At 54.6% G+C, this 16,473-nt stretch overlaps 1 protein-coding gene across 4 annotated transcripts in view; it reads right to left on the bottom strand.

The window, feature by feature from the left end:
* ADCY3 (adenylate cyclase 3) overlaps positions 1-9,571 on the bottom strand; it is a 101,263-nt gene extending 91,692 nt beyond the window's left edge. For all 4 annotated transcript variants that reach the window (XM_032294303.1, XM_032294306.1, XM_032294305.1 and 1 more), the window contains exons 1-2: positions 9,415-9,571; positions 8,050-8,925 (exon numbers count right to left, since the gene is read on the bottom strand). In XM_032294303.1, the coding sequence (XP_032150194.1) occupies positions 8,050-8,724 (675 nt within the window). In that variant the 5' untranslated portion in view covers positions 8,725-8,925; positions 9,415-9,571. The remainder of the gene's footprint in view (positions 1-8,049; positions 8,926-9,414) is intronic.
* Between the last annotated feature and the right edge of the window lie 6,902 nt (positions 9,572-16,473).

The following is a 16,473-nucleotide window of genomic DNA, read 5'->3' as shown; positions in this document are numbered from 1 at the left end:
AACTTTTAAAGACTCTGATAGCTTTCACTTTCTCTTTGAGACCACCATGCTGTGAGGAAGCCCAAGCTAGCCACATGGAGAGGTCAGGAGGAGGAGCTCTAACACTCCAGACACTTGAGTAAAAGCTTCTTAGAACTTGCCAGCATAGCTGGCAGCTGAATGCTGCAGGTGAATGAAACTGTGCAGGTGGACAAATGAGTGACCCTAGCCCATGCCATGTGAAGCACAAAAACCACCTACCTGAACAGTCAACTCACAGGATCAGTAGAAACAATAAATTATCATTTTTTTTTTTTGAGACGGGTCTCATTTTGTCACCCAGGCTGGAGTGCAGTGGCACGATCATGAATCATTGCTGCCTCCTGGGCTCATGATCCTCCCAACTCAGCCTTCTAAGTAGCTGGGACTACTGGCACATGCCACCACGCCTGGCTGATTTTTGTATTTTTTGTAGAGACAGAGTTTTGCCATGTTGCCCAGGTTTAAACTGTTATTCTTTTTTTTGGGGGGGGACAGAGTTTCGCTCTTGTTACCCAGGCTGGAGTGCAATGGCGCGATCTCGGCTCACCGCAACCTCCGCCTCCTGGGTTCAGGCAATTCTCCTGCCTCAGCCTCCTGAGTAGCTGGGATTACAGGCACGCGCCACCATGCCCAGCTAATTTTTTGTATTTTTAGTGGAGATGGGGTTTCACCGTGTTGACCAGGATGGTCTCGGTCTCTTGACCACGTGATCCACCCGCCTCGGCCTCCCAAAGTGCTGGGATTATAAACTGTTATTCTTTTAAGCCCCTAAGTTTTGGGACTATTTGTTACACAGCAGTGGATAACTGAAACACATGGTGAATAAATTGATATATATTCAGTAACACCTTGAGTAATGAGTCATCCCACATTACTGAATTTCCAAATATAATCCTTATTTGTACAAACTTGTGTTATCCATTCCTGAGGAAAGTTTTTGGATACTACACTCCACTTTTTTTTTTTTTTTTTTTTTTTTTTTGAGATGGAGTCTCATTCTGTTATCCAGGCTGGAGTGCAGTGGTATAATCTCGGCTTACTGCAACCTCCACCTCCTGGGATCAAGTGATTTTCCTGCCTCAGCCACCAGAGTAGTTGGGACTACAAGTGTGCACCACCACACCTGGCTAATTTTTGTGTTTTTAGTAGAGATGGGGGGTTCACCATATTGGACAGGCTGGTCTCAAACACCTGACCTTGTGATCCTCCCACCTCAGCCTCCCAAAGTGCTGGGATTACAGGCGTGAGCCACCATGCCCAGCCCACACTCCACTTTATACTAAATGCAATTTAATATTTTCTTGATGAGTTGGTCACCATTATGCACGTCAGTTACTACACCATCCTATAATGTAACAACGCCTCCCACAGCCACAGAAGGTACAGATGAGGGCTGCTGGTTATAACACTCAACAATCCAGACATCTCTGCTCCTTAAAGATGCCCCAAAAAACACCTCCTCATCCCCTAGATTGCTCCTTCTAATGTTGTGGGTTGAGAAACCAAAACTCTAATCCTGTTGGAACCATATCAACAGGCTCTGAGGGAAGAGCTAAGGGTTTTCTTGGTTTGTTTGTTTTTTTGAGATGGCTTCTCGCTGTTCCCCAGGCTGCAGTGGGCTGGTGTGATCAGAGCTCACTGTAACTTCAAACTCCTGGGCTCAAGCCATCCTCCTCCCAGCCTCCTGTACAAGACACATACCACCAGGCTGGGTGTGGTGGCTCATGCCTGTAATACCAGCACTTTGGAAGGACGAGGCAGGTGGATCATCTGAGGTCAGGAGTTCGAGACCAGCTTGGCCAATATGGCGAAACCCCATCTCTACTAAAAATACAAAAAAATTAGTCGGGCGTGGTGGTGGGTGCCTGTAATGCCAGCTACTCTGGAGGTTGAGGCAGGAGAATCTCTTGAACCTGGGAGGGAGAGGTTACAGTGAGCCAAGATAGCGCCATTGCACTGCAGTCTGGGCAACAGAGGGACACTCTGCCTCAAAAAAAAAAAAAAAAAAGACACCCCCCCCCAAGCCCACTGAATTGTGTGTGTGTGTGTGTGTGTGTGTGTGTGTGTGTGTGTGTGTGTGTGTGAAGATGGGGTCTCATTATGTTGCCCAGGCTGGTCTTGAACTCCTGGCCTCAAATGATATTCCTGCCTCAGCTCCCAAAGTGCTGAAATTCCAGGTGTGAGCCACTGTGCCTTGCCTAAGGGGTTCTTTTATGACTGCAGATGAGAAGGAACTCTGAAATCCTACTGCCCTGGGTTCAAATCCTGCTCTGCTGCTTACTAGCTATGTGGCCCTGGACAAGTCATTTCAGTTGTCACACATTTCAGTTTCCCGATCTGTAAAATGGAAATATTTGCCTCTTGCCAGAAAACACTAAACTGTAGCAGAGCAAGAGCTCAGCAAACACAGCCACCTCCTCACTGTCCCTGCTCATGGGCCTCGACCTACGCACAATGTGCCTCTGAGTCTGAGTGTTGGTGAGAGCACAAAACCGTGGAGTTTATCATCAAGAACACGTAATTTGGTGATGGCCAGGTGCGGTGGCTCACACCTGTAATCCAGCACTTTAGGAGGTCGAGGTGGGTGGATCGCCTGAGCTCAGGAGTTCGAGTCCCGCCTGGACAACATGGTGAAATCTCGTCTCTATTTGGAAAAAAAAAAAAAAAAAAGGAAGAAGAAAGAAAAAAAGAAAAAAAAATGTGTAATTTGGTGAGGGGACAGCTGGAGGCATAGGGTGGCGCTGGAATGTTAACCCAGGATTGGCCCACCCTCGTGCGATTTGCTGTTTGTTTATGAAGAAACTGCAGAATGTGAATAACCCGGCATCCCAGCCATTCCATCTCACGGAGAGTTTACCAGAGGGTTGGGCAGATCAAGCCTAGGAGTGAGCATGTGTGTATGTGTGTGTGTGTGTGCCTGCATGTGGGTATAAAACTACTCAGTCACCCACCCCTGGCCCAGCCCTGGGCTTCCGTTTCCTTTCTAGAAAAACCCGCTGACTATAAAGCGCTGATTTAAAATAATAAACACGAGGAGTCCAACGTTCAGAGCAAAATGTCAGGGAAATAATGTGGGTGAAAGGTGGGGCCTAAATTGCATATGCATGATGATGGTGCGCAAACCCGGGTGCTCTGTTTACACACAGATCAGGGTCAGAAAAGGCCACAGAAAGCCCAGGCAGGGAAAGCACGGAGGGGGTGCAAAGCTGTTTACATGTTCAATGACTGATTCTTCTTCCTCACATGCAGCTGGGTCTGATGGCCCTGTGGTCCCCGTCTACACAGGTCCTCGTTGTTCCGGTCCCTGGTCCCGCTGGTGATGCCCAGGGCCAAAGAGCCAGGACTGGCTTGCGTTTGCCTCCTCTCGCCCTGCGTCCTGCACGCCTCTCCCCGCAGCCTGCTTCCTGAAGACTGAAAGCCCTGAGCCTGCTGCTTCCTGCCTCCAGCCCCCCACGCCAGCTCCTGCCCCGACTTAGCCCCCCCGCCTTTCTCACGTAAGCCCGGCCACATGCCCACAGGGAACATCGGCATGGGCTTCCCCCCTCTTTGCATCCCATTCCCATGGAGAGAATGGGGTGCCTCGTGCTATACTTTAGGGGTTCCCATCTCTTGGCACTGTTCAGCCATGTTGCTTAGCAAAGACATTTGGGGGCAGCCAGAAAAGCAGAAGGCCCAGATGCCTGGATTCTGGAGAAAGAGACACTTTCAGGGAAACCCCCCATCCCACCTTCTAACTCACTAGTGACCCCTCCCCTATAATCCAGCCCCGCTACCTCCTCTCAACCTCACTGAGCCTCAGTCCTCTCATCTGTGAAATGGAGCCAGTAACATCCAGGATTAACTGGGGTGAGGTGCATGCAATAGCTACGTGCAGTCTGCAGACAGGGTGTCTCTGGAAGCCTCAGCTTCCTCTCATCCTCCCTATGGCAGCTCCCTCCAGCCCCGAGGAGCAAACGTTCCTTCGCTGGGTGAATGACTTGCTGTGTAATTTGTAGGTGTGAACGGAACTGCACAGCCACAGCTTCCTCGAGTTTTACTTGGTGAATAAAGGTCTTAACGGGTTCTTCATTCCATGAGAGAATTCTGCTCCCAAATAGCCTTTCTGCTCTGAAGTAAGGGCACAAAATATTTGTCAGCGGTTCCTAGTCCCTACTGTGCCACATGCTAAAGGCACACACCCCCCAGCCACCATCCTGGCTGCCTTCCCCATCATCTGTACCCATCGGCTGCTGGTCCTGTGGGTCCTGGTCCTGAGCCCAGACCCCTCCTGCCTCCTCGCCTAGCCCAGGGGCAGTTTAGGGCAGGAAAGGGCAAGTTATTTCATAACATGTCCTAGGGAAGGACCCAGGCCAGGGGAATGACATGGGCAAACCCTGCCAGCCTCAGCTCCTCCTGATCCATCTGTCCGCCCTTCCTGCTCCTCTAGGAGCCTTCTAGGATGAAGGACCCATCAAGAATAGGGGACAGTGGCTCACGCCTGTAATCCCAGCACTTTGGGTGGCCTAGGTGGGCAGAATACCTGAGGTCAGTAGTTTGAGACCAGCCTGGCCAACATGGTGAAACCCCATCTCTACTAAAAATACAAAAAAAAATTAGCTGGCCATGGTGACAGGTGCCTGTAATCCCATCTACTTGGGAGGCTGAGGCAGGAGAATCGCTTGAACCCGGGAGGTGGAGGTTGCAGTGAGCCGAGGCCGCACCATGGTACTCCAGCTAGGGGATGGGTTGTGAGAACCATTGGCCAGGTCCCTGCCCATCCGAGGTGGCTCCCAGAACATCCTCCCCACCCAGCACAGCCTGACTGTCAGATGGCCTCACCCTCCTCATCCCCAGACCCTGCAGGCAGCAAGGCCCTCGAGGCGTGGCAATATTCACTCCCTAACTCATCGGGAAGCCCCAGCCCCACCCCATCCCACACTCCCTGATCACCTGCTCTTCCTGTCAGACCCCACCCGCTGGCCTCCTGAGAAGAGCCCAGGACAGGCTGTCCGCCTGGCCTCCGACCTCTCAGGCCACTAGCAGACCCAGGTGTACCTTCCGTCCTCCTCCACAGATCTGAGCATGGGCGTGGGGGATAAGGGCTGCAGAGGAAGAGGGCTTTTGACATTGGCAATGCTTCTTCATGCTGCCAGTGACAGCAGCAACAAAACCACAAGACTCACAAGCCCTTAGAAATCCAGGTGTCTGCTTCAAACTGGGAAACTGCGTTCATCCCCCACCCGCCCTAGAGGGAGTCCCCAGCCAGAGCCAATGGGATGGGAGAAAGGAAGATGAGGGGAAGCACATGGGCAGAAGAAAGGCAGTGCCCGGGGCTTGGTGTCTGGAGAAAGTTCCAGGACCTACGCTGACTAGGAGGGGCCTGGCTACCTGGTTCTTGTACCCCATCCTCCAGCAGCCCCTGCCCCCCCATCTTTGATGGGGCCCACATCCCAGGAGGCAACAGCAGCAGGGCAGGTGAATGACGCCTCACTCCATGGCTCAGGGGAGATTGCTGTCCCGGGTGGCCCTCCCCACAGCAACGCAAGCCGCTGTGGGTTTTTTGTTTTGTTTTGTTTTTTGTTTTTTTTGAAACAGTGTCTTGCTCTGTCACCCAGGCAGGAGTGCAGTGGTGCAATCTTGGCTCACTGCAACCTCTGCCTCCTGGGTTCAAGTGATTCTCCTGCTTCAGCCTCCTGAGTAGCTGGGATTACAGATGCACACCATCATGTCTGGCTAATTTTTGTAGTTTTAGTCGAGGCAGAGGTTTCACCATGTTGGCCAGGCTGGTCTTCAACTCCTAACCTCATGTGATCCGCCTATTTCCCAAAGTGCTGGGATTACAGGCCTGAGCCACCACGCCCACCCCTGTTCCCACAGTCTTCAGAGGCCAAATGCAGGGATGCTGTGAGTTGAGGCAAACTCTGGTGGGTGGGCTTGGGAACCCAGGCACCTTTTAAAAAGTCACATTAGTCCCAAACTAGTGACTCAGAAGCTTCTGGAACACAGCCCACTGTAAGCTGGGGCCTCCTGCCTTCGATCCCAGGCTCCCCATTGGACCTTGAGAGCCCTCTGCCCCTCCTGCTCTGTTCCAAAAGCTGCCTCCCAGGCACTGCTTCCATGCCAAGGTTCCCCTGGGATGCTAATATTTTTATTCTTGATTTCTATTTTTTTTGTTTCTGTTTTCTAAGTTTTAGGGTTTTGTATTTTAACAGTACCCAAAGGAGAGCACTCATGAGCTCAGAAATGATCTCCAAGTAGCCACATGGTGGAGAGCCCAGGCCTGGGCCCAGCCCTGCAGCCACACTCTCACAGTCCTTTTCCCTGGAAGCTCCAGGAGTCTCAAAATAAGCTCCCTGCCCACCTGGGGAGATGGAGCTAGAGAGACCAGTCATCCCAAACCTCAGATCTTAAGCTTAAAAAGAACCTGGGACTGGCTAATGCATGGCCTGACATGAATGGTGTTTCCACCCAGCTGATGACCAGAAACTCACAGCCCCCTCCAAGCTGTGCCTCTACAGAAATTTGGGGTGGGAACGGCAAGGCAGCACACAGCCACTATCCCTAGGAGGTGGGATGGGAAGCAAAGCTCCTACTCTCAGGGAGCTCTTGGTGCTCCATGGAACACACACAAATGAGCGCTGGGGTAGGAGCTGACGCCTGGGGTGGGAGCCGACAACTGGTGTCCCATCCTATTTCTGGCACCAAAGCTCTGGGTGACAGTGAACCAGTTACCACCCATCTCTGTTAGGAAATTCCTCTGTCAAATGGGGTGTCTGGACTAGAAGCCCTGCCAGGCCCCTGCCTATGTTAACATCCTCTAACTGTTTTTAGAACAAATCAGCAGGCTGAGGCATGAGTGGAAAAATCAGCAGAGGAGCAGAAGGTTCTGTCCATCCACCCTGGGCCTGCCCACAGCACCTGGTCTCCAGGGCCCAGGCGGACCTCCATAGCTGCTAGAGGCTCATGGCCATCAGCAAGGATCCTGGGCACACCCTGCCTCTCCTGACACCCAGCAGGTCACCGCTTCAGAGCTGACTCTACCCCAGCCCCACTAACCGCAGAACAGAGCTGGCGTGGAAGGTTGCCGTCTCTACCAGCTGGACCACCGCAGGGTCAGGACGTGGGGTAGCCTCCGGACCATCATCAGCACGAGGCTGGCAAGCTGGGCACCAAACCCAGATGCAGACATCTCCGCCTCATGCTCTGGTCACTGGCTTGCTGGCTCCCGAGGGACACACATTGCTGACTGTCCCTCAGGTCCCCTGGTCTCTGCAGCCTGTCAGGGCCCAACACTTGGTGGGAACACAATACTATTATGAATAGCTAAGCTGAGGCTGAAATTCCATCCCTTCCAGTAGAACTCATGCTCCAGGACCAGCAGACCCTGTGTCACAGTGGCCAGCATGACTATCCCCATTTGCATCCCTACCCCACAGCTTCAGTGGGGAGACCGCCTCTCTCCACATCACAGAACTGCGCGGGCACCCCGAGCTCCCCAGAAGAAGGAAATATGATAACTGCGTCTTCCCTCTGAGCAGCCCTTCACGTATCCTAAAGTGCTATCCCCCACATCTCCTGCGATCCTGACAACAACCATGTCATGCAGGCAGGGCAGACGTTATCTCCATTTGACAAAGGGGCACTGAGTCCACACAGCTGGTCAGTGTCAGCGGAGAGATGGGAATCGAGGAGCCCTCTTCCCAAGGGAGGTCCTCCTCGCCAGGGTCACTGCCAGGGAGTGGCCAGGACAATCTGCCTCAAGACCAGCCCTGGGTGGACACAGCCTGTGCCCACACTCGGGCTGGGCACAGGTGAAGAGTGGCCCTGCCCAATGCCCTGATATCCTCCTTTCTCTCGGGCCAGCTACAGGCAGATTCCGGGCAGTGGCACCTGGGGGCAAAGACAGGGACTAGAGGGAGAGGTGAGAGCCCCGGAAGCCCCCAGGACATACTTGGACTCAAAGGCAAAGCAAACACCAACTCCAACAGGTCCCACGTTGGTGAGAGCTGCCAGAGAGGACCCACGGGGGGGATGGTGGGCAGAACTCACCTCCCGCAGCAGCTGCATCCCCTTCAGTTCCTCCTGCTGCTGCTGGGCCACAGTGACTCCCAGTACCAACGTGTGCATCACACAGGAGACCACGGAGATGATCACGATGGGGCTGAGGCTGAGGGGCAGCGTGATGAAGAAGGAGAAGACAAAGAAGACCTGCCAGCCCACCGTGTCACTGGCCGCGTGGGCACCCGCAAAGTTCAGGCCCAGGTAGGAGAAGATCTGGGCGGTTATGAGAAGCCACAACAGGTAGGGCACCACCCTGCGGGTGACCCGGTCTGGGAGCAGCCCCTTCTTGCAAAGCATGAAGAGGACGATGTCCAACACCAGTCCAATTCCTGCCACCGCGAGGGGAGCCAGCTTGTCGCTGGAGAAGACCACAGCACACATGACCACCACGTAGCAGTCAAAGAGGGCTGCAAAGACCACGAGCACCAGCAGGGTCTCGTGGCGTTGCCTTTTGAAGTAGGTCTGGTAGAGGTTCTCCAAGGACTCCGGCACAAAGGTCAGCCGCATGAAGCGAGGCAGGCACAGGCAGGAGCCCGAGTTCCGGACAGAGATCTCATGGGTCCGGCCTACCCCGCGGTCAGGGTCGGAGGGCAGGCTAACGGAGTACTCGGCTGAGTACTCGGCCGAGTACTCGGGCTCGGAGAAGCCTTGGTTCCTCGGCATTCTGGCTGGCGTCTGCTGCCGGCCCTAGAGAAGTGGACTGGGAACAGAGGAAGAGTTCCCGCCGGGGCCACCTCTCAGGGCTCTCTGAGACCTAGGGGGGAGGGGGTCTGAGGGCCTCTTCTTGGCTGGACCGAGGACAACCACCTCCAGCAGGAACGCAGAGTGGGTTTCCAGGGCACAGGTAGCGCTGATCATCTAGAGCTGAAAAGGGCATTGCTGAGCAGAAGTACCTCTTCCCTCCTACCTTGCGGTTTCCCCATGACCCGCCCTAACCCTCATAAAAGAATCTCTGCTGCAGGAGTCTCCCAATCCTGGGCCTTTCCTGCCACCCCCGGCTCACACCGCCGCCCACCTCACGCACACTGGGTCCTGTCCACGCCAGACAATTTCCTGCCCCGGCTTGTGGAAGGGCCTAGCCGCCTCTCCATCCCCGGCACCCTGTTTCTCTCAGTTATCTCTTCTCTCGCAGTCCCTGACTTCCTCACCGAAATTCCCTCCAGGCCCAGTCCTTAGAAGCTGGAAACAAAACGTGCCGGAAAGAAACCAGGACCATCGTGGGGATTCCTGAACCTTCCTTCTGTTTACTTCCTTTTTCCACCAAGCCCTAGGAGACTCCGGCTCCGATCGGGCCCCTTTCCCAAGCTCAGGGCGCAGTCTTCCCCGGAAGCCCGGCCCGGCCCCTGCGTTTACCTGTGCGGGAACTCGGCCACCGCGTGCTCCGGGACGGTCCCCGCGCGGGCCGAGGTGGGAGGGCTCAACGCGCCCGAGGGCTGCTCCCCGCAGAGCCGCGCCGCCCCACCAGCGCCTGGAGCCCCGGCCGGAGCACTATCTCCCGCCGTCAGGCCCGGGATCCGGCCCTGAGAGGCGCAGCGCTGCCCCTCAGCATCCGCGGGCGCCCGGCTGCAGGGCGAAGGAGGCGGCGGCGACTGGGGCGGGGAGATCCAGGGGCGCCGGCCCAGCGCGCCCGCCCTGGGGCTGCGGCTCTGGGGCCAGCAGGCGCGGGCGGCGGCGAGCGCGGCTCTCCGGACCCCTCCCCTGCACCCGCGGCGGCGGCGGCGGCGGCTAGGGGAGCGCGCGGGGCCCTCCCCGGCGGGAGCGCGGGCCGAGCCCGGGGAAGCCCGCCAGCATCCTCTCACCCGCCCGCCTGCGCGGAGCCGAGCCAGCCGAGTCCAGGCTCGGCGCGCTGCACAGCAATTCCCCGCGCGGCGCCGGCGGCTCAGGGGCCACGCGCGCTCCAGGCCCCGGGAGGCGGGAGGTGGGCGGGGCGGCCCCTCCCTCGCCCCAGTAGCCGCCCTGTCGGCGGCGCGTCCCGGAGTGGGGCGGCGGGGGAGGCGCCCGGCAGCTGTCTGGGGACCCGCGCGGGCGAGAGCTGTAGGAGCCCGGGCGGCCCCAGATCCTGCACGGGCGGCGGGCTGGAGCGACTGCTGCGTGGAAGCGTGGGCGTGGGCGTTGGGCGGGAAGGATGGGGGCGAATCCACGCCTTCTCGCGGGCAGGCCCTGGGTATCGGAGGGTGGAAGCCCGGGACGCGCTCGCCCGCAGGTGAGGCGCGCTCGGGGCACCCTGCCGCCTTCTCCTCCTCCGCGGCTTCCTTCCGGGCCCGGAGAGGCTGGGGCTCAGGCTTGGGGACCGCTCCGCCGCGGAGCGCTTGGGGCCTAAGCATCCCCGCCCATCCCAGGAGCCCAGACTCCGGAGCGCCGGGCCTGAGCTTTCCGCAGAGGGGGCCCGCGGTGAAGGCCTGTCCTGCTCGCAGGTGGCGGGTGGCGGTGGCCCAGTGGGCATCATGCACGTGGAACTGGAAGAGACGCTGCTTGGAAGAGATTTCCCGTGCACATTCTACCCGTTTGAGACGTGTTTGAGTTCACAAACTCTCCCTTAAAGATGCAAATACTCCTTTCAATGGTTAAACGTATCAGCCTCTTACACCATAGTATAAATTATTTTCCTTGCATTTGACAGAACACCGTGCTAAGATCAACTACAGGCTTTGGGAATTTAAATAAAGGAAGAGGAGAGAGAAGGATGTATTGGAACAAAAGCACATATGGGGATGTGGGTGCTGAGGACAGCCAGCAGCGTTAAGGGGTCATCTTCCCTGGGGAGAGCTGAAGGAATGAGCAGAGGGAAGAGACACTCGGCTATCCAATGCCCCTGAGAGTTATCCGCGAGCGCCCCTTCCAGAACCTCAGGCCGCACCTTCAGTCCCTCAGGGAATGCATCCATTAGAGAATCGATCCTGCCACTCCTGTTTCTACCATTCCCTTACACTCCTGAAAAGGCGCCAACTTCAGCCCAACCCAAACTTTTCAGGGCTTTGATTCTAAAGGCAGTGGTCTTGACATTAAATATAGGAGGATGGTAATTTAAATAAAGCAAAACTTTGCCCCATTGTTTTATTTTATTTTTTATTTTTTTGAGACCGAGTCTCACTCTGTCATCCAGGCTAGAGTGCAGTGTTGTGATCTCAACTCACTGCAACCTCTGCCACCTGGGTTCATGCGATTCTCCTGCCTCAGCCTCCTGAGTAGCTGGGATTACAGGTACACACTACCAAGGGGTAATTTTTGTATTTTTAGTAGACGGGGTTTCACTGTGTTGGCTAGGCTGGTCTTGAACTCCTGACCTCAAGTGATCGGCCCACCTTCCCCTCCCAAGGTGCTGGGATTATAGTGCCACTACACTCAGCTGCCCTATTGTTTTAATTTGCTGGAGGTTTTTGGGTTTGGGGGGAATATTTTTTAAGGGAGGTATTATATTTACTTACTTATGAGACAGAGTCTCACTCTGTCACCCAGGCTGGAGTGCAGTGGCAATCTTAGCTCACTGCAACCTCCACCTCCTGGGTTCAAGCAATTCTCCTGCCTCAGCCTCCCAAGCAGCTTGGATTACAGGCACCCACCACTATGCCTGGCTAAATTTTGTATTTTTAGTAGAGACAGGGGTTTCGCCAGGTTGGTGAGATTGTTTTCGAACTCCTAACCTAAATCGATCTGCTTGCATCAGCCTCCAGGGCCTGCCTCAAAGATGGAAAATGCTAGAAGGGCCTCATCCATCTCACTCACAGTGGCTTCCCCAGTACCTGGCACCTAGTAACTACTCAAAAAATAGTCATTGAATGAATGGAAGTCTCCCTAAGAAGAAACCGTTCTTTCTCTCGTTCTTTCCTTTTCTTTTTCTTTCCTTCTTACATTCTATTTTTTTAGAGATGGGGTTTCACCATATTGGCCAGGCTGGTCTCAAACTCCTGACCTTGTGATCTGCCCGCCTCAGCCTCCCAAAGTACTAGAATTACAGGCGTGAGCCACCGCACCCAGGGTACTTTATAAAGAGGCATTGGCTGTCCCTGAAGGGACCAATGGCCTCATTTCCTGATGCCGAGAATGTCCTGACCCCCAGGATGATGAAAATAACCACCCTCAGAGTGAAAAGGATGGGATTATGGGGGAGGTGTGTTCACTTTCCAAGCTCTACATTTTGTATTGATGTAACCTGGATGACTGGCATGCTTCACTTTTATAATCAAACAATACAGGAAATCTATTGTTCAAACACACTCAACTCAGGACCTCAGATGGCTGCATGGGTGTCTTGCCCCTGTGGCTTGTCCTAAAAAGGAAGACAGAATCATGGACTTAGGATAAAGCTTGGAGGACATCCTGACCCCCCAATCTCCACCCAGCATCTGCCTAGATGGGATACCTCTTTGCTGAGGGCACCTTTTTGTTTGTGTGGTTCAAGACTAGAGGTGATGGCTGCGAATGAATTGTTATTGGATAAACAAGAATGGTTTGACCCCTCCTGGGAATGGGGTGGCTCCTGAATCCAGCAAACAATAGATCAGAGCAGAACTCTGTGTCCTGGGGGAAAACAGAAGTGGGAGAGAGATCATTAGTTCCCCTGGTGCTGGGCACCAAGAGAGCCCTGTTTGGGACCTGAAAGCAGAGCCTGAGACAAGGCCTGCATGCAGGTGGTTTAACTGGGCAAGTGATTCCAAGGAAACAGAGTAGGGGCCTGGGAAGCTCAAAACAGAGAAGGTGCCAGGTGCGGTGGCTCATGCTTGTAATCCCAGCACTTTGGGAGGCTAAGGGGAGCAGATTACGAGGTCAGGAGTTCGAGATCAGCCTAACCAACATGGTGACACCCTGTCTCTACTAAAAATACAAACAAAAGCCGGGCGTGGTGGCACACACCTGTAATCCCAGCTACTCAGGAAGCTAAGGCAGGAGAATCGCTTGAACCCGGGAAGTAGAAATCGCAGTGAGCCGAGATCGTGCCACTGCACTTCAGCCTGGGCGACAGAGTAAGACTCCCCCCACCAAAAAAAAAAAAAACAGAGAAGGTAAATATGAGGGTTTGTGACAGAGCTGGGGGGCCTTGATCCTGCTGGGACCCTCTGAGGAGCCTTGCAGAAGCCACCTCAGAGCTTTCCACTGGTGTTCGTCCTCCTGTTGGTTAAGAGTCACCAGTCGGGGTGTTCTCTCGCTGGTTCTTCCAGGTTTGTGCAAGGGAGGCTAAGCAGTGAGCGCCTGGGCAGGAAACGAGGGATCCTCAGTGCAGATGCCTGGCAAGTCCTGCTGGGGTGTGCCTGCAGCAGGAACTGTAGTAGAGAACGGGGCGGGGGGGATGTGGCACGTGACACTCAAGCATCCTGTGCAGGCTCAAACCCCTCATCCACTCTGCTGGCTCAGAGGCTCGGCAGTTTGGATTCGGTCACCTGGAAGAGAGGCGTGCGGTACGTAGGGGAAGCTGGCTGTTTGGAATCAGAGAGCTCAGCTTTGAGCATGGCCTTGATGAGCGCACAGGACCTTGGACCAATTACGCAGCCTCCCAAGCCTGTGTCCCTGTGGTGGTTAGCCATAGCACTAACCCCTAGTCAGGATCCTTGTCAGGAAGGAGGAGATTCCCGGGTACTAAAGTAGTGGGCAGATCTCAATGGAACAAATCAACTGGAGTTGCGGTCAACTCCGACAGCTGAGCAGCCCTAAGCACTTCTGCCCTCGCGTGGCCTGCACAGCTGGGCTGGCTGCCTGCCCCCCAGGCCTCTCCATGGCTGCCTCGGGGTCCCTCAGCTTCAGCACAGTCTTTCTCTGACAGCATCGACAGCACCGGCCCGTCTGCCCCTGTGTCCTCACTTCTTTGTCTCTGTCCCTCTCTCTCCCTTCTTCTGTCCCGCCTTAGAGTCTCCCTGATTCTCGCGGGGTCACTCACTGGGCCACTGTGGATGGGTGTAGAGTTTGTGTGAATGTCAGGACTGTGTGATTGTGAGAAGGGGTGTGAGGGGTGTGTGTGGGTGTGAGTGGGGGTGTGAGTATGTGTGTATGGGTGTGAGTGGATGTGAATGCGCATGTGAAAATGTACATTCACATTTCCATGTGAGATGTGCGATTGTGAGAACATACTTTCTAATGTGTGTGAGTGGACGTGTGAGGACGTGTGAGAATGTACTTTCATGTTTGTGTGTGGGAGTTGGGTGACTGTGTGTGAGAATGTACCTTCACGTTTGTGTGTGTGGGTGTGTAATTGTGTGTGTGAAAAAGTATGTTCGTGTGTGAGTGGGTGTGTGAGAATGTACCTTCATGTTTATGCGTGAGTGGGTGTGTGAACATGACTGTGTGTGAGAACGTACCTTCACGTTTGTGTGTGATTGAGTGGGTGTGTGTGATTGTGTGTGAGAACGTACCTTCACGTCTGTATGTGAGGGTGTGTGTGATTGTGAGTGTGTGAGAACGTACCTTCACGTTTGTATGATTGTGTGTGAGAATGTACCTTCACGTTTGTATGTGAGTGGGTGTGTGATTGTGAGCGTGTGAGAATGTACCTTCAACGTTTGTGTGTATGATTGTGTATGAATGTACCTTCACGTTTGTGAGTGGGTGTTTGTGTGATTGTGAGTGTGTGAGAACGAACCTTCAGGTTTGTGTGTGTTTTGTGTGTATGATTGTGTGAGAATTAACCTTCACGTTTGTGTGTGTGTGCGCGTGCACACGTGTGCCTGGCACTTGCCTCATCCGTCCTGCTGGGTGCCGCCTCACCTCTTCCTCCCCTCTCCTTGCTCGATGCCATCCCCGCAGGACTCTGCTGGCTGCTCTTGGGCACTGTTTCTAGGCCCTGGCACAGGCAGAGGGCAGCGGGCCGAGGATGCGCAGTGAAGACATCCAGGCCTGGGCTGTGCCGGGGCTGGGCGTGGCTCCGGGGCTGGGCGTGGCTCCGGGGCTGTGCCCCTCGCAGGTGTGAGCGTCTCCTCGGGAGCAAGGACCAGGGTGCCTGGTTCTGCCTGCCGAGTCTTTGAAACAGAGTGGTTATTCCATAACCTGTCATTGAAATAACATCATCTAAACACTAGCCACAGTGCCAGTGACACCCATGGGCCCAATCCCCAGACAGCGGTAGCAGCTCCCTATCTGCGCCCGCCCTCCAGGCACTGTGCGAGGCCTTCTTTGGTTTCCGAGGTGGGGACTGCCGGCGTCCCTGTTTTACAGGTGGGGAAGCGGGAGCGCAGAGACAGGAGGTAACTTGCTCTGGCCCCGGCTAGGAAGGGGCGGAGGCCCAGGCCTTAGCCACCCAACAGCCCGGAAGCTTCCTTTGGTTGTCACTGCTTCACTGTAGCCAAGGGCGCCCTAGACCTCAGGGCCTCAGCGAATCCTGGAGAAACGGTTCCCTGATGGCAGCTGAAAGAGACTCCAAACACCATTCTGCTCCAGCCCAGGTGGAGACATTGAGGCCTGAGAGGTTAAATTTGGGAAGAGAAGGACACGTGCCCACGGAGCGTGACACGGCGTGTGAATGCTGAGTAATCCCGAGGCCTCCGCGGTAAATCACGTTTCCAAAAGCGCCCAGGCCGGCCCCTCCGGGAAGAGGCACCATCGAAATGTGTGCTAAGGAGCCTCCCTGCGGCCTGCAGGGGATAAGAGAGCAGGAAGCTTTCAGATCAAGAGTGGCTAGAAAAGGCCCAGGCTGGGGACAGGCGCCGTGTCTCACACCTGTAATCCCAGCACTTTGGGAGGCCGAGGCTGGCGGATCGCGAGGTCAAGAGATAGAGACCACCCTGGCCAACACGGTGAAACCTAGTCTCTACTAAAAAATACAAAAATTAGCTGGGTGCAGTAATTACAGGGCGGGCACCTGTAATCCCAGCTACTCGGGAGGCGAGGCAGGAGAACTGCTTGAACCTGGGAGGCAGAGGTTGCAGTGAGCCGAGACTTCGCCACTGCACGGTGACAGAGCAAGACTCTGTCTCAAAAAAAAAAAAAAAAAAAAAAAAAGGCCCAGGTTGGGAGGAGACAAAGGGCCTCACCCCATGGTCTCCCTCATGGGTGGAAAGTCACCAGTACCCATAAGAGCAAGGCTAAGAGAGCCTGGGGAGCTGGCATAGCTTCTCCAGTCTTAAAGACGCATGTGATTAGATTGGGCTCACAGGGATACTCCAGGAGAATCTCTCCATCTTGAGGTCTTTCACTTAATCACGTTTGCAAAGTCACTTTTGCCGTGTAAGGCATCATAGTCACGGTTTCTGGGGGTTAGGATGATGACATTTTGCGTGGACATTATTCTGCCTATTACACAGGCTCCTAATGTGATATAGATCCTGGTAGTACTGACTCGAGGAAAGACTCATCTTAATTCCGCCCATTAAAACTTCCCCTAACGTTTTTAATCTGGATGCTGTAATACATGGGCCATCACCTGTTAAATCGAAAAAGAGGAAATTATCTTAAAGGTCTGTGAAATGGTGATTTTTGAGTAGAAAGAGA

Source organism: Sapajus apella, unplaced genomic scaffold (assembly GCF_009761245.1).
Source record: "Sapajus apella isolate SASKATOON/1434 unplaced genomic scaffold, GSC_monkey_1.0 scaffold31, whole genome shotgun sequence".
Lineage (NCBI taxonomy): Eukaryota > Metazoa > Chordata > Mammalia > Primates > Cebidae > Sapajus > Sapajus apella.
Note: the sequence above shows the minus strand (reverse complement) of the source record. Positions and strands in the feature narration are given on the sequence as shown.